The sequence below is a fragment of the Aspergillus neoniger genome (genome assembly GCF_003184625.1).
Source record: "Aspergillus neoniger CBS 115656 unplaced genomic scaffold BO87scaffold_3, whole genome shotgun sequence".
NCBI classification, from domain to species: Eukaryota; Fungi; Ascomycota; class Eurotiomycetes; order Eurotiales; family Aspergillaceae; genus Aspergillus; species Aspergillus neoniger.
This window is the reverse complement of record NW_020291131.1, coordinates 1,049,244-1,070,952: the sequence shown is the minus strand read 5'-3', so window position 1 is coordinate 1,070,952 and position 21,709 is coordinate 1,049,244. Positions and strand designations below refer to the sequence as shown.

General features: G+C 46.8%; 7 protein-coding genes across 7 annotated transcripts; 3 read left to right on the top strand and 4 right to left on the bottom strand.

Annotated features, from left to right (window-relative positions):
- Positions 1-3,388: 3,388 nt before the first annotated feature.
- On the bottom strand, positions 3,389-3,810 carry BO87DRAFT_443350 (uncharacterized protein). The gene has a single exon (XM_025628091.1). It carries the CDS (start codon positions 3,731-3,733, stop codon positions 3,572-3,574), a length of 162 nt encoding a protein of 53 aa, XP_025484336.1. The 5' UTR covers positions 3,734-3,810; the 3' UTR covers positions 3,389-3,571.
- Positions 3,811-4,309: 499 nt separating this feature from the next.
- On the top strand, positions 4,310-6,280 carry BO87DRAFT_403626 (uncharacterized protein). Its single transcript, XM_025625789.1, has 2 exons — positions 4,310-5,040; positions 5,098-6,280. The coding sequence occupies exons 1-2, from the start codon at positions 4,348-4,350 to the stop codon at positions 6,052-6,054; spliced, it is 1,650 nt and encodes a 549-aa protein (XP_025484335.1). The 5' UTR covers positions 4,310-4,347; the 3' UTR covers positions 6,055-6,280.
- On the bottom strand, positions 6,200-7,949 carry BO87DRAFT_455553 (vitamin H transporter; the record flags this gene model as incomplete). Its single annotated transcript, XM_025628660.1, has 7 exons — positions 6,200-6,424; positions 6,498-6,633; positions 6,684-6,904; positions 6,969-7,045; positions 7,097-7,491; positions 7,542-7,666; positions 7,722-7,949. The coding sequence occupies 7 exons, from the start codon at positions 7,947-7,949 to the stop codon at positions 6,200-6,202; spliced, it is 1,407 nt and encodes a 468-aa protein (XP_025484334.1).
- Positions 7,950-8,319: 370 nt separating this feature from the next.
- Positions 8,320-10,049, top strand: BO87DRAFT_372918 (metal-dependent hydrolase family protein). The gene has a single exon (XM_025622407.1). It carries the CDS (start codon positions 8,529-8,531, stop codon positions 9,789-9,791), a length of 1,263 nt encoding a protein of 420 aa, XP_025484333.1. The 5' UTR covers positions 8,320-8,528; the 3' UTR covers positions 9,792-10,049.
- Positions 10,050-11,383: 1,334 nt separating this feature from the next.
- On the top strand, positions 11,384-15,926 carry BO87DRAFT_412638 (ATP-binding cassette transporter; the record flags this gene model as incomplete). Its single annotated transcript, XM_025626511.1, has 3 exons — positions 11,384-12,476; positions 12,552-13,219; positions 13,267-15,926. 3 exons carry the CDS (start codon positions 11,384-11,386, stop codon positions 15,787-15,789), a joined length of 4,284 nt encoding a protein of 1,427 aa, XP_025484332.1. The 3' UTR covers positions 15,790-15,926.
- A 65-nt stretch (positions 15,927-15,991) lies between these two features.
- BO87DRAFT_372915 (putative sulfate/molybdate transporter) lies at positions 15,992-17,598 on the bottom strand. The gene has a single exon (XM_025622406.1). It carries the CDS (start codon positions 17,541-17,543, stop codon positions 16,221-16,223), a length of 1,323 nt encoding a protein of 440 aa, XP_025484331.1. The 5' UTR covers positions 17,544-17,598; the 3' UTR covers positions 15,992-16,220.
- A 224-nt stretch (positions 17,599-17,822) lies between these two features.
- BO87DRAFT_403620 (uncharacterized protein) lies at positions 17,823-21,103 on the bottom strand (the record flags this gene model as incomplete). Its single annotated transcript, XM_025625788.1, has 6 exons — positions 17,823-18,237; positions 18,274-18,278; positions 18,375-19,131; positions 19,206-19,232; positions 19,570-20,491; positions 20,550-21,103. The coding sequence occupies 6 exons, from the start codon at positions 21,101-21,103 to the stop codon at positions 18,040-18,042; spliced, it is 2,463 nt and encodes an 820-aa protein (XP_025484330.1). The 3' UTR covers positions 17,823-18,039.
- Between the last annotated feature and the right edge of the window lie 606 nt (positions 21,104-21,709).

Genomic DNA, 21,709 nt, shown 5'->3' with positions numbered 1-21,709 from the left:
GAATTCAGCTTGCTTGCTTGCTTGAGCTGGGGGATGAAAGACCTTATTTATCATTTTCAGTGAATGATTCTAGATCAGAATCATGAATCATCAGTTTGATCATTAGACAAAGAAAGCGGGGTAAGCAAGTGGGGTAAGGAACAGTGAATAAAGAATCAAATAATCGAATAATCAGAATGATATCAATAATACGAGACTTCGAATAATCAGAATGATATCAATAATACGAGACTTCATGTGAAAAATGATTCATCTTTATCTTATCCATCTTAGCTGGGATTCACATAGAATTTGTATGGGATTCTCAGCTGAGTTGGGTAGTCAAGAGATGATTACTTTAGTTAGTAAGGATTCCTGATTTCCAGCCAACACTTGTAGTTTTATATTAGTATATATAAATAAGTATAGTTAATCTAGATTTCTTGCAGGGATTGTAGGATTAGTACTGACTGGAAGTTTCTTATATAATAAGTTTTAATATAATTACAGGTTATGGGGGGCAGGAAGAAGCAGATAATAGCTAGTAAACAGATTAAAAAGAAAAGAAAAAGTATTAATATAGTAATTATTATTATTATTATTATTATTATATAGATATATTTTTAAGTTAGTTTTATCCTGTATAATATAGATAAGATAGATAAATAAAAAATTAAGCTTAGTAATCTGTTTTTGATTATCTAGCATGTATAATATATTGGTAGTAGTAGTAGTAGTTAATAGTAATAATTAGTAATAATAGTAATTAATAATAATAGTAATAGTAGTAGTAGTAGTAGATATATTAATAGAAGATAGAAAAAAAAGATAAAAATTACTTAATAAATTTAAACTAATACTGTATTTATTGTTTTAATTATTTATTTTTTATTTTATATATATAGAGATTTTATTATTGTGAATCTTACTCTGCCTGTTCTACTTTGCTATATAAATTTATAATTTTATTATTTAATAAAATAGTATATAATTAGAGATCTGATAATCTATATTTAACTGTCTGATTTTTATTATTCTTCCTGATTATATATCTTTTTCTTGTATAATAAGGTAGAGAGGAAGACTAGAATAATTAATATTTTAGTAAAGTATTTAAAATTTTTATTTTAATATTTAGAATATCAAGATCATCCTGATCTTCTTATATAGTTAATTTTTCTTATATAATTAATTTCTTTTTTTTAATAATTTCTATTTTAATTTTCTTTTTCTTCTTCTTAATCTTAGTCTCCTCTGCCTTATTTATAATAGAAAAAGATAGTATATAATACTAGATAATTATATAGACTTGGTATAATCTATGGATATTTATAAATTATTTTTTTAAGAAGTTCAAGATCTTTATATTATCTCTAGCTTTTGGAAACAGAAAGATTAGTTATTTCTATATAATTTCTGTTAATAAACAGAAGTAATCTTTAATTTAATATATATATATACTGCTAGATATTGAGAAAAGCAGCTTATCTCTAAGAAAATTATTAAGGCCATGAAGTATATAATTATTAATATAAGTCTGTATCTATTTTATAAAATAATAAAATTAGTATTATATAAATATTAAGAATAGAAAGTTAAACCTAGTAAAATATATATAATAATTAGAATATTATCTTCAGATTCCCCTTCCTGTATATTATATAGATAGAAATAAATAATAATCTTTATATTAATTAATTCTTTAGAAGTCTTCTTATATAAGAAGATATTCTAGTAAATATTTTTTTCTCTAAATATTATTGTACAAGGACTAATACTAGATAAGATAATTTATATATATAAACTAGATTATATAGATTATGGCTCAGATAATATAGTAAGATTAATATAAATAATTTATTAAGATAAAGAATTAACTATCTGGCAGGTCAAATATTACTGAATATAAGTAAAATAAAATTAGCTAGTAAAAGAGTAGTAGTTAGTCCAGGAAAGAGCTATTTTATATAAAAGATGCCTTGTACAAGCAATGCCTTATATAAAAGATATTAATTTTTTATTCTGTATAGAGAAAAGCAGGATCTTAAGATTTTAAATAAGCAGTGAAGTAGAAAGAATAGCAAATAAAAAATATATAGTTATTATAGATAGTTACTCTGATCCCTGTTACTTGATTTAATTAAATATTCTAATTAATATCTTGGATAGTATTAGATCAGATCTAGTATCTGATTTTATATATATTATTATCTATTTCTGTAAGCTAAGATAGATTATATAAAAAAAAGCTTCTGCTTTATCTAGATATATTAATAATAGCTTTTCAGGGTTAAAGCTTAATCTTAATAGGATTTTTTAATATTATTTTAAAGTTTCTATAGATAGATACTCAGTTATATTCCAGTTTTATACAGTGTTTCTTAGCTGCTGGAGAGACTTTTTATATATAAAAAGATTATAATTAGTTATATATTCTAGATAATAATAATTTATATACAGCTAATTAGAGATAATATATAGTCTTTTTTATTACTTCCGGATGCTGTATTAGTTCTAGATATATATATATAATAAGACCTGCGTCTGAAGAATAGATATATAGACTATATATAAAATAATTTAATTTAATATTATATTTTTAAAGAAGTCTTCTACTTTAATTAAGGTTTTAAAGTAGTTCTATATTAATTAATACAGAGATATTCAAGGATTGGTCTGTCTGTATATATATAATATTAAAAAAATAATAATTTACTTAATTATATCTACTAAGTCTTAATTCTCTAATTTATAGTACTGGATTTAAAGATATAATACTGTGTTGTCTTAATCTCTGGCTTATATACTTTTTAAAAATAGTAGTAAATTTTAGTAAGTAAAAATATCTTTAATCTATAGTCTGAATAGATTTTATAACAGATAATCTTCTATTTATATACAGTATTAAGATATTACTGTATAATATTGACTGATATATGAGTATTAATGCTAATATAAATTTAGATAATATAATAAGAGTATATATCAATAGCTATATAAATTTAGATACTATACAGATTTAACTTTATATAATTATTTATAGACCAGATATAATCTGGTCCAGAAATAGTATATAAGCTATAATTTTATTACATATTATTCTGCTGTTATTGTATAGCCTCAGGTATAATTATATAGTAGATATCATATAACTAATATCTGAAGAAAGATCTCAGTTAGTAAAATATTAATATATAACTGCTCTCTGTATAGACCTTAGAATAATAAGATATTTACTATATATATAAATAAATAAAAGCTCTTATTTATAGTCTTTAATAATCTCTTCATTATATATCTCAAGCAGGTGCTTCATAGCTATATCATCCTGGAGCTAACACTTACTAGAATTATCTATTCATCGGACGAGGCCTTACTCTGTATAGATTTATTAAAGTATTTATAAAAAGACAGTGTGTCCTTCAGCCTGTAGAGTATATAGAATCTCTATATCAGAGAGACATCTCTCAAAGAACAACTCCTTGATCCGGCTGTGTAGAGAAGAATCAGTGGTAGCCGTATAATCATACTTGCTAACACCCCAACCACTCAACCTGGTCTTGATTGTACGCTCGCGGACTCGTACGTGGTGTCATGCCTCAATAATAGAGGTAATATGAGCTGTAGAATAGTCCTCATGGAATAGACTAATAATCTCAGCCTTGTACAGCTCAAGATCAATAGCTGGACATACCATGATTAACACCATGATGAACAAATAAAGCACTGTACGTAGAGTAATGATAAGCATCATATAGCGGTGAGGTCAGCGGTGAGCGTACTTCAACACCAAAAATCGTTTTTGCCCGATGGCCGCTATTAACCGCCGTAATGGAGCTTCATCCACTCGCCAATCCCATCCAGCCCTCGATATTAACCGCATGTTAGGCTTTCAGCTCGCCCGTGGCCACCCCGAGGTAGGAGATGGCCGTGTGTCCGGCCGTCCGCAATAGCCTGCCCCCTCCGTAAGCCTGTTTAGCCCGCTCGGAGTCCCCCAAAGGTCTATTCCCCATCTTATCCTTCTCACAAGGGAAATAACTGGATCTGGCGCTGAGTGTCATAGTAAAGATATGATTGACTGTCGACATGTTCATCTCGTGGTCGTTGAACCCTGGCCCTCCAACTTCCCCCGACTCAGATTCGTCGCCTCCGATGACATCCCAGCCCAGAATCCGGTCCCGCAGCGGTTGTCTTACGTGTCGTCGGAGACGGGTCAAATGCGACGGTGCGTGTTGTCCATTGCCTGTCCCATTCCTAGGTTGATAGGAGCCTCGTGCTCCTAATGACTCGATCCGGTGTTCTACACGGCAAAATTTAATCGACAACGAAGCTCATTCTCCGGTGCGTACAGAAGCTCATCCAGTATGTATGCGCTGCCAACGGTCGAAGAATCAATGCACCTACGGGGTTCGCCTTCAATGGGAGGATGATATGCGGGCCGCGGGGAAATGCCATGGACGAACCGGGATCGTAGCCAGAAGGGGTTCGCTTCGATGCAAAGAATCTGAAGAGGACGATCAACTTCCGTCTTCGAAGCGGATCGAACGCAAAGATCAACTTGGTAGCGACGGGGAATCCGCTTTGATCCTCACTCCACCCTCTTCGCACAGCCCACTGCGGGCCGCGACGTCAAAAAGCGTTTCTTTTTTGACCCGAGACACATATCAGAGTCAGTATCATCACTGGAAAGAAAGCAAGGTCCAGTCATCAAGTACCAATTTCCGAACCTTGCCCTGGACCCTCGGTGTACCGGACGTTGATGATGTGTGCTTGTCGTTTTACGAGTCGATGATGATGTGCCCTGCTGCCGTTACTATCGACAACGAGGAAACCAATCCTCTTCGCAATACAGTAATGCGCATGGTATTTCGGTCTGAATTGGCATATTATTCTGTACTCATGACTAGCGCGCAGTACCTGAGATCAATCGATAGTCGCTTTGAACTATTTGAAATTCAGGTCCGGCAAAGGGTACTCAAAGGCTTGCGTCAAGCGTTAGCGAAAAGTTGTTTTGAGTTTGAAGACGTGCTGCTGCCGACTATATTCCTCTGCTCTTCGGCTGTATGTAATCTCCTCGGTCCTGGTATTCTCATGAGTGTCAGTATTGACTCGCCGCAGATATCCCAAAGCTGTGACGCCTCTTGGGTTCGCCACCTGACATGTTTCCAGATGGTCATCAAGCAGAGGGTTCGTCGCCACACAAAAACATATGTGCCGCAACTATTCATGAGTTACTTCTCAGCGCATCTAGTGCTGGCAAAGTCCCTTTTCCAAATTGACAAGGTACTACCTGCTGTAGAAGTGCGGAACGATCCCTCGTCACCCGTAGAAGAAGAGACCTGCTGGACTTCTTCAGAGTCACTGTCCAAGGCCATGAAACCGGATACGCTTCGCGAAATTGACGTGTGGAATGGCATGAGTAACCGCATGCTCCTGCTTATTAATGATATATTGAGCCTCAAGGATGATTTGCAGGTCATGTATGGAGAAGGGTTCGAAGTTGAAGAGAGACGAAGCGCCATCGAGGCCAAAATTATCACTTTACAAAGGAATCTCCAGGACACAACACATTTGCTCCCTGCATCACTGCGACGATGTCAGGATTCCGCCGAGGTTGTCCATAGGCGTCGTCTTCTTGAGTACACTGGCGAATCCTATCGTCTTGCTGCGTGCCTGCTTCTCTCAGAAGCGTCCACGCCAGCTTTCCTCGGCTACACCAGTGAACACAGTCTGGGGTTGGATGCAACGCGGAAGCAGCGCCATGTCGACTATATCCTATCTCTGGTAGAATCAATAGTCTCATCGCTGGATCACCTCCCAATCTCCTGGCCTTTATGGCCACTCTTCATTGCCTCGTGCTGCAGTACGACCGAATCTGAGAAAGCACGGGCCTTGGCACAATTCCAGGCAGCTCAGGCAAAAGCCCCGTATGAGAATACGGTACGGGCACAGACGGTTGTTGAATTACTGTGGCAGCGACGTGAGCTTTATGTGGCAGGGGAGAGAACACGAACCGGTCGGTTTGAGTGGGAGTTGGTGATGGAATTCCTGGGGTGGCAGACGAGCTTCGCCTGAGGATTCTTCGTCACCTTATTCACGTGCACATGATTTCCAGCTGTATACCCCAGGCATCGTTTCCAGAATTAAGCAGTATCAAGATTTTTTTCACTTTTTCAACCCTACTGCACACTTATCCTCTTGCACCTGCTTCTATCCTATCCTACAAACAGTACCGATAATTTTCGTTCTGCCAATCTGTAATATCGCCTGAATCGTTGTGGCCCGAATACGCCTGGACAGCATCCTCCATCTCTGGTGACTCGGGCTCAATGGTCCGGCCCTGCTTGCGATTCCTTCGCTCATTCTCCCACATCGTGTATACTCGCAGAGCAATGACATCCGCGACAGCAATGCAGAAGCAGGCCAGAATAGCGGCGAACGCAGTCTACACGTACCGTCAGTATCTCAACAACAGCAGACAAAGGAAGACTGAGTGAAATAGAAGAGAGGACTCTTACCAAGTACTTTGGCGCTTCGTTGGTCTTGAATAACTGCGGGCCGGCAATATTTCCCACGCAGTACCCAATGAAAAGTATAGCTGTCACGATACTTTTCTTGGTGAATCCGGCAAAGTTGCTTGAGACCAGACTAAGACTAAGAGGCCATCCGGCACCAAAGACACTGACGAGCCAGACCCTACCAACCGACCCCATTTCTTCTCGGTAGGGAGCTGCCGCATGAGAAGAATACCAATGAGGCTGACCAGAAGAGTGATAATCATCCAGTAGCAGCGGAGACCACGGAAGCAATTGCACGTGAACGCACTAACAAGCAGAAAGACGAGAGCCACAGCAGCCATGGGGATGCTGTACAAAAGAGTGTTGAAGGTATCAAAGCCGAAAGACTCGATAAACAGGCTAGAGAACTGCCTACTTGTTTAGTGCATGTTTCTTTCGTTCATATGGTTCAGATGGCTTGAGAGAACTCACGTTTGTTATGCCTCCATTTGGCAGGGAGACCATGAAATTGTAGACGAACAAGAACCATGTCTTCGGGTCAAGCCATGCTTCAATAAATTGATCTTTCTTCCATTCGCGGCTCTGTTAGTTCTTCTGACATGCTTGCGCGCGAAGGTAGGCGGGCTCGCGCTGATTCAGTTGAAGGAACTTGGCGTTACGTGGGGAGTCGGGCAGGACGAAGAACAGGGATATCGACCATCCCAGGGTGATCAGTCCGAAAATGATGAAGAGCCATTGCCACGGCCCCAATCTGTCTTCAATGTGACCGATGGCGTAGGCGAGAACTCCTCCGAAGATTGCAGCAACGCCGTTGCCTGCGAACCAGATACAGCTGCGCAGAGCGTGCTCTGATGGCGTATACCACATACTCACGACCAAGGTGAACCCGGGGCTTATGGCGCTTTCAAAGACTCCCAAAAGTACACGTAGGACGGTCATCCCTGCAAAGTTGGAAGCTGCTGCGTGGCATGTCAAGACGATAGCCCATAGAATCCTGGCCCGCGTTAGTATATTGTTATATGGGTTGGAAGGGTACTAGCGTACATCATAGTAGAAAGGTATTTGCCGAGCGGAAATTTTACAAAACCCAGGGATACAGGGTAGGATGCGACTAGGATACCGAAATAAAAGGCACTCGAGGTCCATGAGTAAAGAGCTGTGGTCATGTGCTGATATAATGTTAGGTGAAGCTGAAGCTGAGGAGCACACGGGATCGGAGCATACCGTGCCACTCAGAAGGCCCAGGATCGATGCATACGACAAGGTGGTCTTGTCGAGATATTGCAGCAAGTATGAAGAAAACATCAATGGAAGAAGGCAAAGATCAATGCGGCGAATGATGGCCTTCTCATCCCTCTCTGGAAGATGTTGGATAGTCTCACTGGGGTCCTTAGCAAAGCTCTTCTCGTCCTCCGTTGGAGGAGAGGAGTTGGTACTGTCCGAGGTGGACATGTCGGATGGTTGTTCTGAAAAGACAGAATCCTTGCTAGGACGATGCGAGTAGCAAAGGAAGGACAGGAAAGCTCTTTAACCTCCGTTCAGGACAATATACTATCATATGCAGTACGGTCTCGACCCGGGATTAATTGACGGTACCATCTGGCGCTGCGCCGTTAGGGCTACTGGCGTGACGCCGCTGCCGAGGCTTGGGCCCGCTGATGTGTTGCCATTCCGACTAGCTGCATGCTTAGGCTCACGCCGGTTTATTACGGTCATAGCTTGTATGCCCAACTAAGCCAGAATAGGCACGGAAAATCCTCGCTTCGACCTACTGATCTGGTAGATTGCAACCCCAAACGGGCCTCGCCAGACTGTCGGCCATCACACGAGTGCCTGGCTTCGCGTCTTATGTGGTCGCTATCGACAAATCAGCCATCTTCAAGTGGACACACGACGTCAAATGAGCACATAGCCTCGGCATCCTGCATTCAATTAATATATGCTGCTTTCCTAGCTGGACTAGGATCACATCCTTGTCAGTGTCAGAACTGTGATCAGAACTGCGTTGAACCCATACCCACCCCTTTAATTATGCATCGACCTCTGACAGACAGCACTCTCTACCGCATCAACGCGGGTATTCTAATTCCAGGAAGGGGAGCACCAATTCCTCGCGGAGCTGTGGTCTGGAAATCCAAAACAATCCTCTATTCTGGCCCGCAGCATGAAGTACCAGTCGAGTATCAGGATGCTGTTACCACAAATGTCCCCGTTGCCATGCCAGGCATGTGGGATTGCCACATTCATTTCTTAGGCGCAACGGCGGCGAGCATGGATTCTATTGTGAATACGCCACAAGCATTGGCAGGGGCACGAAGTGTGCCTGACTTATATGCAACCATTATGGCGGGATTCACCTCAGTCCGCGAAGTTGGAGGATACGGTTGCGAGCTGGCCAAAGTCATCGACGAGGGCCGCATTCCAGGACCGACCATCTACGGTGCGCACAGCGCCATCAGTATGACCGCAGGCCACGGAGACGTACACGGTGTGAATCTCGAGGGCTTGCGTGACCTATGTACGCATGGCTTGCCTTTGACAATCGCAGACGGTGTGCCTGAGTGTCTGCAGGCCGTACGAAAGCAGCTGCGGCACGGGGCACGCGTCATCAAAGTCTGCGCCAGTGGTGGCGTAGTGAGCGCTATCGACGACCCGCAGCATCAAGAATTCTCGTTCGAAGAACTGAAAGCTATTGTTGACGAGGCGGCGCGGGCAAGACGCGTTGTGGCCGCTCATTGTCACGGCAAGGCAGGCATCATGAATGCTCTCCGTGCGGGTTGTCGCACGATTGAGCACGGCAGCTATCTGGATGAAGAGGCTATCGACTTGATGCTAGAGAAGGGGGCTATGTTGGTGGCAACACGCAGTGTTATCGAAAGCGGACTTGCTATGCGTGATCTCTTCACGCCCGGCTCATACCAAAAATTGCTCGAGGTAGCTGATACGCATAAGAGGGCGTATCAGCTAGCAGTCAAACGTGGCGTGCCTATTGCTCTTGGTACAGATCAATTCATCAGCTCGGATAATCCCGCATTGGGATATGGACGCAATGGTGGAGAACTGGTGTACGCGGTTGCGGCAGGCATGACACCGCTGGCTGCAGTTGAAGCTGCCACAGCCAATGGGCCGTTAACACTCGGTGACCAGGCGCCAAAGAGTGGCCAAATGAGGGAGGGATTTGACGCAGATATCATCGCACTGACAGCAAACCCACTAGAGAATATAACAGTGGTCTCTGATCCGAAGAATATCACGCATGTATGGCGATATGGCAAACTTGTCAAATCAGTCTAAAGTGGTACCTGATAACAAAATAAGACTTGTCTTCGTCTCTTCGATATGTCCTTATTCCATCCTTTCACCTGTCAATGCCTATCTTATATAAGGAGGGGATCGCTGAGTGTGCATACTAGTTTACGCTCGACGCGTCCTGACGAGTCAGTGACACGGAATGCCAATTCAGTTCACTTAGCCCACCTGATCCTGGGGAATACTGGTGTCGACACCATAGATGAGTATTTTGGCGTATCCCGTGGGAAGCGCTCTCACGAGCTCACTTTGATTCTATGCTGTGCTGCATACTGTATGTCTTCTATCTGCTAGATACTCTCCTGTGTCAATTGCTAAATGCTCATCAATTGTCTAAATTGGGTATGCACCAGGGACCCTTACCTGAAACTGGACGAGTTATTAGAAAGATATGAGGACGATGAGCCTTGAATTGGCACAGTAAGTTATTGTGGTGGAAGAAAGAGCGAAGGAATGTGAATGGAGAACCTGAGGCTCCAACCCGCCAAGTCGAGCAGGCTGAACTTCTGCTTTTCTCACTTCACCCCCAACTTAGCCAGCGACATATTCCTCGTTCGAATCGATTTATCCACCCCTTTTACCGTCCTGCATTTTTCGCGGGTTTCAATTCCGGTCTTTTCCGCTCCTGAAACCAAGCCATTCGTCCTCTTCCGATAGTAAGTAAGCAGCGCCACTTGAAGCTCGGATTCATACCTAATTCGATGATGGGCGCAATGATTGACCCCCTTGCCAACCAGATACCGTTGCGGGATATAAGCGGCATAGGATCACTTATGCAGACAGATAGTGACATTGCTTCGTTAAACAGGGCTCTTGTGGGTTAGCCAAGACTATCGATGGTCTGGACAACCTCCAGCAATATGGATTGTCTGGATATCCGGATAGGTCGGCAACGCTCAAAAAGGGAGACTGTCGGTTATCTATGCCGCCAGATCTAATCGGCATGCCGCCCCCTCAACGCAATGCCTGAAGAGTTTCAAGCGCTACGCGTTTGCTGAAACATTGATTGGGCGTGACATCCGGTCATTCGACTAACATACCCCAGCGCAACTGTTTGACGGAGGACGCTTCATCCTCGCCACCCGCCGTTTGCTGCAGCCAAACATTGCTACTTGGAAAATGGTTATCTCTACGGCATCGAAAAGAAAAGTGAGAACAATCATGATCTTCCCGAGGTATTCTAGAAAGCCGACCCACCGAGCTATCGTGAATTTGTCGTGGACATTTCATCTATTGTGAAACAGCTATGGGGCAAACAACCGAGGCCATTGCATTATATTGCCGTTTTGGGAAGACGATAGAAGCCGATCATCCGCCCTGACGATTGAACCAGATGCGGAACCTCATGGATAGTTGATAGCAGGTGCACGGTGCACACAATGTTTCTCATCTGTAAGTACTCCACTCACGGGTACTCGGCTCACCCAATTCAATTGAGGTATCACTAGAGGCTCTTCATCATTTTGGAGACCCCTAGGGGCTCCGTAAATGTATATAAGATGCTTCCATTCTCGTGAACTGCAGAAAAGCAATATCTCGTGTATTATCAATCTTGTCCGGCTATTAATAAAGCTGTTATGAATCCTCCTGAGTTCCCGGAAGACGAAAAGTCTTCCGACTTACCAATTCCAGAACGAAAGAGTCTCGACACACTGAATGTTCCCCATATAAATGTTCGAGAAGCTCCAAGTTCAGAAACCCTGACAGTACCCCATGCGAACACCACCTCCCCTCCTGGGAAAGACGCGGAATGGAGCATGACCCCGCAGGTGATCCGGAGCCAGGAACGTGAGGCTGCGGCAGGATTCAAGAAGCGAGAGCTAGGTGTGACCTGGAAGAACCTCGGCGTGGATGTCCTTGCAGCGGAGGCAGCAGTCAATGAGAACCTATTCTCCCAGTTCAATGTACCTCAACGAATCCGTGACTTCACCCGGAAACCACCCCTGAAATCTATATTGACGGAAAGTCACGGCTGTGTCAAGCCAGGGGAAATGCTCCTAGTCTTGGGACGCCCGGGTTCAGGGTGTACCACTCTCCTCAATTTACTCTCCAATCGCCGCCTTGGCTACCATACCATCAAGGGCGACGTGAGCTTTGGAAATATGTCCCATGAAGAAGCAGCTCAATATCGAAGCCATATTGTGATGAATACGGAAGAAGAGCTATTCTACCCCCGGTTGACCGTTGGTCAAACAATGGACTTTGCTACTCGGCTCAAAGTTCCATCTCATCTTCCTGATGGTACCGCATCTGTGAGCGAATATACTGCTGAGACAAAGCAGTTCCTCCTGGAATCTATGGGGATCTCACATACCGCTGACACGAAGGTGGGGAACGAGTTTGTGCGGGGCGTATCAGGAGGAGAACGAAAGCGAGTATCTATCATTGAATGCCTGGCAACAAGGGGATCTGTCTTTTGCTGGGACAACAGTACCCGCGGTCTCGATGCCAGTACTGCATTGGAGTGGGCTAAGTCTTTGCGAGCAATGACTAATGTTCTCGGACTCTCAACAATTGTGACCCTGTATCAAGCAGGGAATGGAATCTACAACCTCTTTGATAAGGTCTTGGTTCTGGACGAGGGGAAGCAAATCTTCTATGGCCCTGCAGCTGCAGCAAAACCTTTCATGGAGAACCTGGGGTTTGTCTATACCGATGGTGCCAATGTTGGTTAGTCGTCTCAAATCATCTCCCACTGCGGAATCTCGACTAACATCTACCTTTGGCTAGGCGACTTTCTAACAGGTGTGACCGTGCCTACTGAGCGAAGGATAAGGTCTGGGTATGAAAACAGGTTTCCGCGGAATGCCGATGCTATCATGGCAGAGTATAAGGCGTCAGCTATTTACAGCCACATGACAGCAGAATACGACTATCCCACAAGCGCAGTTGCCAAGGAGCGGACGGAGGCATTCAAGGAGTCTGTTGCCTTCGAAAAGACCACGCACCAACCACAGAAGAGTCCGTTCACCACTGGATTTGGGACCCAAGTTCTCGCATGTACGCGGCGCCAGTATCAGATTCTGTGGGGGGAGAAATCCACATTCTTGATCAAACAGATTCTGTCTCTGGTTATGGCCTTTATTGCCGGATCCTGCTTTTATAACGCTCCCCAGACATCTGCCGGGCTCTTCACCAAAGGTGGAGCAGTCTTTTTCTCCCTGTTGTACAACACGATCGTCGCTATGTCTGAGGTTACCGAGTCCTTTAAAGGGCGCCCTGTGCTCATCAAGCATAAGGGATTTGCTTTCTACCATCCGGCTGCCTTCTGCTTGGCGCAAATAACAGCTGACTTTCCGGTGCTACTCTTCCAATGCACGATCTTCTCAGTCGTATTATATTGGATGGTTGGGCTCAAAGCAACAGCAGCGGCATTTTTCACCTTTTGGATCATCCTGTTCACCACGACCTTAGTGAGTCATTCCAAGCCCAGTAATAGCTCTCTACTAACATCACTTAGTGTGTTACAGCACTATTTCGATGCATTGGTGCAGCCTTCAGTACCTTCGAAGCCGCTTCGAAGATTTCGGGAACCGCTATCAAAGGAATCGTCATGTATGCTGGCTATATGATCCCTAAACCAAAGGTCAAAAATTGGTTCCTCGAGCTCTACTACACCAACCCAATGGCTTATGCCTTCCAAGCAGCGCTGTCGAATGAGTTTCACGGTCAGGTTATCCCTTGTGTCGGAAAGAATATTGTCCCTACCGGCCCCGGATATGAGGATGTTGACTCTGCCAACAAAGCTTGTACTGGAGTAGGCGGTGCTTTGCCTGGTGCAGACTATGTGACCGGTGACCAGTACCTCTCCTCGCTCCATTACAAGCATTCGCAGCTCTGGAGGAATTTCGGGGTCGTATGGGCGTGGTGGGGCTTCTTCGCCGTGCTCACGATTATTTGCACCACGTATTGGAAAGCCGGTGCCGGGGGAAGTGCTTCATTGTTGATCCCCCGTGAAAACTTGAAGCAGCACCAGAAAAGCATTGACGAGGAGTCTCAGATTAAGGAAAAGGAGCAAACTAAAGCTGCCACTAGCGACACGACTGCGGAGGTGGATGGCAACCTTTCCCGCAATACTGCCGTCTTTACCTGGAAGAACCTCAAATACACTGTCAAAACACCTTCCGGCGACCGGGTCTTGTTGGATAATATCCACGGCTGGGTCAAGCCAGGTATGCTTGGGGCTCTTATGGGCTCTTCAGGAGCGGGCAAGACAACCTTGCTTGATGTTCTTGCACAGCGAAAGACGGAGGGCACCATTACTGGGTCTATCATGGTTGATGGCCGGCCGTTACCTGTGTCCTTTCAAAGAATGGCTGGATACTGCGAGCAATTGGATGTTCACGAACCGTTCGCTACGGTTCGGGAAGCTCTAGAATTCTCTGCATTATTGCGCCAACCCCGGACAACCCCTAGAGAAGAGAAACTCAAGTATGTTGATACCATCATTGACCTGCTTGAGCTTCATGATCTGGCAGACACTCTTATCGGCACAGTTGGCAATGGTCTTAGTGTGGAACAAAGGAAACGAGTGACTATTGGTGTGGAGCTTGTATCCAAACCGAGTATCTTGATTTTCTTGGATGAGCCTACCTCTGGGTTAGATGGACAATCTGCTTATAATACAGTGCGATTTCTTCGCAAGTTAGCCGATGTTGGACAGGCTGTTTTGGTGACTATTCATCAACCTTCTGCCCAGTTATTTGCGCAGTTCGACACTCTTTTACTTCTCGCACGCGGCGGCAAAACTGTGTATTTTGGCGATATCGGCGATAATGGGCAGACAATCAAACACTATTTCGGCAAATATGGTGCACAATGCCCCGTTGAGGCCAACCCAGCCGAGTTCATGATCGACGTGGTCACCGGAGGCATCGAAAGCGTCAAGGACAAAGACTGGCACCAGGTTTGGCTTGAGTCGCCTGAACATCAGCAAATGATCACCGAGCTTGATCACTTGATATCTGAGGCTGCCTCGAAGCCTTCCAGTGTAAACGACGATGGATGTGAGTTCTCGATGCCGCTCTGGGAACAGACGAAGATCGTTACCCACAGAATGAATGTGGCTCTTTTCCGAAACACCAACTATGTTAACAATAAATTCTCCCTGCATATTATCTCCGCCTTGCTCAATGGTTTTTCGTTTTGGAGAGTCGGTCCAAGCGTGACAGCCCTGCAGTTGAAGATGTTCACTATTTTCAACTTTGTTTTCGTTGCACCAGGTGTTATCAATCAGCTCCAACCATTGTTCATCCAGAGACGCGATATCTACGACGCACGAGAGAAGAAGTCAAAGATGTATTCATGGATCTCATTCGTCATCGGTCTGATTGTATCCGAGTTCCCGTACCTTTGTGTATGCGCAGTTTTGTATTTTCTTTGCTGGTACTACTGCGTACGCCTGCCTCATGATTCCAACAAGGCAGGTGCCACCTTCTTCATCATGCTCATCTACGAGTTCATTTACACGGGCATTGGCCAGTTCATCGCAGCCTACGCGCCCAATCCTACCTTTGCTGCCCTCGTGAACCCCATGATCATCAGTGTCTTGGTGCTCTTCTGCGGTATCTTCGTTCCGTACACGCAACTAAATGTGTTCTGGAAATACTGGCTCTACTACCTCAACCCGTTCAATTATGTCGTCTCTGGCATGCTCACATTCGACATTTGGGATGCCAAGGTGACCTGTAACGAGGACGAATTTGCGCTGTTCAACCCTACCAATGGCACCTGCGCTGAATACTTGAAGGACTACATTGCGGGCCAGGGGTGGCGTGTTAATCTGACCAACCCGGATGCTACCTCGGCTTGCAGGGTGTGTGAATACCGCCGTGGAAGTGATTTCTTGACCACACTGAATATCAACCACTACTATTACGGATGGCGGGACGCGGGAATCACTGTCATCTTTGCAATTAGTGGGTATGCGTTGGTGTTTGCATTGATGAAGCTCCGGACGAAGGCTTCGAAGAAGGCGGAGTAGAGTGTGGCATGGGACTGTTGGTGGTGTGCCGGTGTGTTGTGGGATGACAGCAAGGGAATTGGCACATGAAAGAGAAGTTGTTGTTGAGTCGTTGAGTTTATCGGGTCAGTAACCCTGGCCCAGGGAAGAGATTGTACAGTTTTTGCATATACAGTGTATATATAGATAGATTAGACTGGATAGACATAAAGATAGAGAGATAGACTGATATAGATATAGAAATAAAAGCATCTTTGCTTTGACAAAGCTATACACAGCAGGAGTAGCACTTCCAAATGCAGACAAACACAGAATCACAGCACGCAATGCAATCACATATCGTAACATATCTTCATCACACATCATCAACATCATATCATATAACCAAACCCCAACCCCAACCCTCATATATACACTTCTCACCACACTCCCCTCTGAAATAACATTTACATCTACTCCAACCTCACTCTCCCTTCTCTCCACCTCCTCGCCCCCCACTCCACCGCAGCCGGAATGCCAAAAGCCCAATGACACAACAAGCCCCCCAAGAACCCAACAGCATCATTCTTAAACCCAACCAACAGTCCCACCGTAACCATCATAACCATCCACCTTTTCTTCCTCTCAAAATCACTCAACATGGGCCCCAAATCCTCCCCGGTCAACCCAGCCTGACCCGCAACCGCCTTCCTTATATCCCTGGCCCCCGTGGTATTCAAGCTCTCGCCCACACTAAGCAACTCCATCCCCGCCGCAATAACCATAACACCTAGCAAAGACGTCGGAAACCTTTTCAGCAACCCGACCAACGACTCACCAAAGAATACGCCGATCACGAGCTTAAACACACCCAGGAAGATGATGCTGGCACCGGAACGCGCTCCGAAGCGGTATTGGGCCGCGAGGCCGCCGGAGCCATGGCAGACGGGCATGGCGCCAAACCAGCAGCCGAGGAGGTTCATGGCGGAGACGCTGAGGGCGATGGAGGTGACGTTGAGGTGGGAGGAGTTGGTGTGTGTAGGGAGGAGATCATGGGCGAGGTGGACGACGGCGACGATGGAGTTGAGTGTTGTTAGGGGGATTTGGCCGATTCCGGCGTCGAGGATGCCTGTGGACCAGTCTGAGGGGGTGGGGAGGACGGTGTAGGGGTGCCAGAGGGAGAGGGAGGGGAGGTCGGAGGCTAGGGCGGCGAGGATTAAGGCGAAGAGGAGACCGAGGAGGAAGACGAGGAGGGCGTAGGGGACGGTGCGGTAGACGGTGGTGGAGAGGAGGAAGCAGAATGCGGCGAGGGCCCAGAGTCGGTTGTCGGCCCAGGAGGGGGAGAGCCAGGAGAGGTTGCTGAGGAGGGAGTTGCAGGAGGCGATTATTAGGGAGAGACCGGCGCCAACTTGAATTCCTTTGATGATGGGGATGGGGATGGCGTTGGCGAAGCGTGTGAGGAGTCCGGTTATGCTGAAGAGGAGGATGAAGGCTGCGACGAAGAGGCCGGCTGCGGCGATGGAACCGTTGGGGAAGCTGCGGGCGATGGCGACGGCGGCAATAGCTTTCATGGGTTGGACGGGAAGGGGGATGCCAAAGAAGACGCCGGTGAGGATGTTGAAGAGGCCGGAGAAGATTAACGTGCTGGAGAGGGAGACGGTGTTGTTGACGGCTAGGGCTATGGCGATGGGGAGGAATGTGCCTAGGTCACCGAGGGAGCCGGAGATCTCGGAGACATAGTGGTGGCGGAAGGTGGAGAGGTTGTGGGCGTTAATTTGGCGGAGGTTCATGGTCATGGTGGTGGACTTGTAGAGGAGGGAGAAAGGATGAGGAGGGAAGAATAGAGAGGAGAGGGGAGAGTTGATGATGAAAGCAAGGAACGAAGCCGAAGCAAGGCGGAGCAAAATCATTCCCCGCATCATCGATGGTCTGATAAGATCAGCCGATCATCCCGCGGAGATGCGACCAATGGCTCCGTTGACTATTTCCTCTACGTAAGTGATAATAATTATAGCTAATTTTGATAATAGAGCTTGTTCATCTAGGCTTCTCCATGGCCTTTAAATAAACTATATACGACACAAAGCCTGTGGATGTACCCCAGGATCATACCAGATGTTATCTGCGGGATCGCCCTCCGAACCAGCCCAGCCGCCAATTAAAGTTATCTTGATCTTCCTATCTTGGCGGGTTTCGTCTTACTCCGGCGAATCAGCCTACTATCTGTACCTATGAGGACACTAGAAAACAATTCCATGATCGCCATAGTCCACTCTCCGGTACTCCAACATGTCACCGCGCCGCGGCGACCACCTGGGATGGCATCACCGGTCCTTTGCGCGGCACCATGAGCCTTGATATCGCATAGCAGGTGATGCTATCAGATCCAACGAGGAATGTGATCAACGTTGGCTGTTCAGGGCGATGGGCCTGTCCGAAACGACCATTGGCATAAAGGAGCTGCGCAGCATCCGGCCGCCGGTCATCACACTATGCAGAATTGATCACCAAACGGATAGACCGTACGACACCTGTGTACGACAGAGCCGCAACCATGCGAAGCAGGTTGTTCAATACCCTCGTGATAGATACCGAACAAGCTTCGCGCAATCACAAAAACTTCCCACTCGTAAATCTCGACCCAAAGTCCGCCGCCTTATTCATCATCTCCCGTCTCTGCGCATGCGTTATCTTCGACGATAGCGACATATCCTTCTCCTTATCAAACGCGCGAGCACTAGGATCATCCTCCTCCTCTTCTCCATCCTTCTTCTTCTTCCTCTCCGCATCCCTCGCCTTTGCCTCCTCCTTTCTCTTTTCCTCATTATACCGATGGATCTTCTCCTGCATGGCCCGCGAGGGCTGTGCGCCGCGCGCTCCTCCCGCCGAATCCCCCGCATCAGGAGCAGTAGGCCGTGTCTGTACACCCAGCACCTCATCCTGCAAGCGCTTCATCTTCTGCTCTGGCGTCTCGGTCCAGGAAACATCCAGCCCGCCCGCGCTGGGCGTAGTATTGGCTCCCCGCCCGGTTTGGAATTTCCGATTGCGGAGTTTCGTGGGGTCGACGCGGGAGTTGCGGTTCGAGCCGTTGATGGGTTCGAGCATCCAGGCATCGCGCTGAGGTGCTTTTGGTGCTTCTGAAGTAGTTTCGGAGCGGGCGGGCTGTGTTGCGCCGCTGTCGGGAATAGAAGAGACGGTGCCTTCTGGCGGAGGGAGGCTGGGTCCGAAGTCATCGTCCGAGTCGTCATCGGAGGAGCTGTTGTCGGAGGTATTGGCGTCTGCGCTGGCGGAGGGAGGAGGGGGGGCTGGACCGATCACTTTGCGGCGTTTGCTGGAGTCATCTTCGCTGGTGGGTGGCAGGGAAGGCCCGGCGGCGTATTTGCGCTTTTCGGTTTCCATGTTGTGAGTTGGAAGGACGGGTGGGTAGAATCACTGAGGGGTATTATGGTGTGCAAGACCTGCTCGCTTCTTTGTCTTTGGGTTATCTAGACGCGAATTGTGGTCTGTCTGAGCAATTGCAGTGAAGTGGGTGATGGAGGATGACTTGAAGCTTTACGATGGGAGGCAGTGAGGCAAACCGAACAAACATGCAATTATAGGGTCACGTGCAATTATCTATAGTCTGCATGGGTATCACCACCTGTGGATAATCTCAATTCATTGGCTTCCATATATATTATTTATCTGGCCTACATAATCATCAACTCATAATACATCTCAAACTGACTGACAATCTACTTCCTCCAATGTCATCCGTATTCCTCCAGGCTTGTTCTCTTCTTATCCCAATATGTCCCTTCCAGTCTGCGGGCGCCCATGTACCTCTGTCTCACTAGAAGAATCACGAGACAATTCTTGCTGCAATGTATACTCGACATACGGTGGGCTGCTCTCCGGATTGCTCTCCGTATGCGCCACCGCAGTCGACTCACTACCCTGGCTGGCAGTCCGCGTCGTCACCCATGTCTCTGGCTTGGGTTCGTCCTCCTGCGGTCGCTCTCGTGGCTTGATGATCCCCATTTCCACAAACCGACTCATATCACGATCGTCTTGCTGCGAGCCCCGGCGTCGGTGATGTTCACTAAGCTCTCGAACGAAGGTGCGGCTCTTCTTCCACCAACTGGGCTTCCTCTGCCCGACACCCACAGCATCGGCAACTGCATGGTCGAACTCGTCTCGCTGCACGATCAAGGCCTTATCTTCATTCAGTTCACAGAATCCACAGATGTTGAACAGAATGAGCAAGAGCAGCACCGGTGTGTAACCCAGCCCGTAGAACCATCCAGAATCGACTCCGTATCTCAAGGGGGATATCGTCCAGTCGAAGGCAGAAGCAATAGCGTAGCCGATCTTTATGCCAAGCAACACAATAGCTATAAGGAATTGCGATGGAGCCGCATTCAGGTAGAATAAGAGTTGACCTAAGGTACTGGTTGGTCGCGCCCGGTAGCGGTAGATGCTATGCTCCAGGCTGTAGCAGATCACTAAGACGCCAGCTATTGCGACAAATCCGGCAGCACGCCATCGTACATCTGTAGCCACTGGCTTAGCTTCATTGAGCTGTTGGTCGAGACTGCGTTGCATCTCAATGGCAGTCCAGGAGCGCGGAACGGTCAAGACAAAATTGGCCAAAGCGCATCCGTAAAAGACGAGCGGGAGCACAAACTCCTGCCCTTGCCGGCTGCTGGATACTTGGAATGCGTACGGATCCCGATCGTAGATCTGTCGCTCTTGCCAGGAGCCCCTGCAAGTTGTGTCAGTTCTGTTCCACAAGACTGGATATGCAACTTATCATAACTGACCAGTGCCGCACCGCCTCCCATACCGCGGCCATCATCCCCGGCGTCAACAGCGTGTAGAACACACTTTGCAGAATCAACGGGACGCTCACAATGTACCCCCGATCAACGTCGATGCTCATGAAGCAGCTAATGGTGCCGCAGGCGGCAATGAAAAGCATCCAGATCCATTTCGCCCGACGGCCCAGGAGTGTCCACCGGCGATCAGCAGGCAGGTACCGCCGGCTATGCTTGCGCATGTTGATCAAGGTGAAAACAATGGCGAAGACAAACATGAAGGCAAAAGCCAGGCCGGCCGACGCATGTCGACCCATATCCCGAATGGGTGCATAGCAGGAGGTCCCGTTCACGAATGTCCCATTCTCGTTCATGTGTGGTTGGAATTGATTGAAAGCGAGATAGCAGTCCGTACCATTGGAGAGAGTCCCATTGCTGAAAAGCGTGTAGTGATAGTAATTCAATGCGGTTCGATTGAAATGGACCTCGTTGATGAGCACATCGGTGGCATTCGCCCCGGCCTCAAAGGGGACTACAGCCCGCACGTACAGCAGAGGCATCGCAAGCCAATTAATCGTGTCAATTGAGACACTCCGGGATCACCTTGATTGGCTTGAGCTCCTGTCAACAACTTCTGCTGGTGCCTTGAAGCCGCGCATGCATCGCGACCGAGCAGCAGCGGAGGGAAAGGGACGAGACAACATCAGAGTAAATCGTAACAGGGGTCATAGCACAGCGAACCAGCAACGGTATCCGGAAGTTGACGGATAGATGACGCTGGTTAGCGATTGCAAGGTTGTATCCAGGGCAAGTCGATGATGCTCGGAACCGCCCGCGAGCCAATGGGGAGCTCGGATGAGAGTCGCGACCCGAAGTATGGACAGTTGAGGGGATAATTAAAGTTGAGTCGTTCGGGAACGCGACTGTCGGCCAGGCCATGGCAATATATTAGGTTTGTGCGAAGGTGCTGTCGTTCTCCTGGTTGAGGGTTGTGTTTAGTCGCCGGATGCGGTCGAGATAGGGGTTTCAAACGGTGCCACTTGGTGGCCATCACTAAGGATGAACGACGGTCGGCTCAGTGGTGACCGATTTTATCTAAGCAGTGAGCATTCAGATATTTGGCTTTTATTCCACATTGAATAATGGCTTTGTCGTGCCACATCATC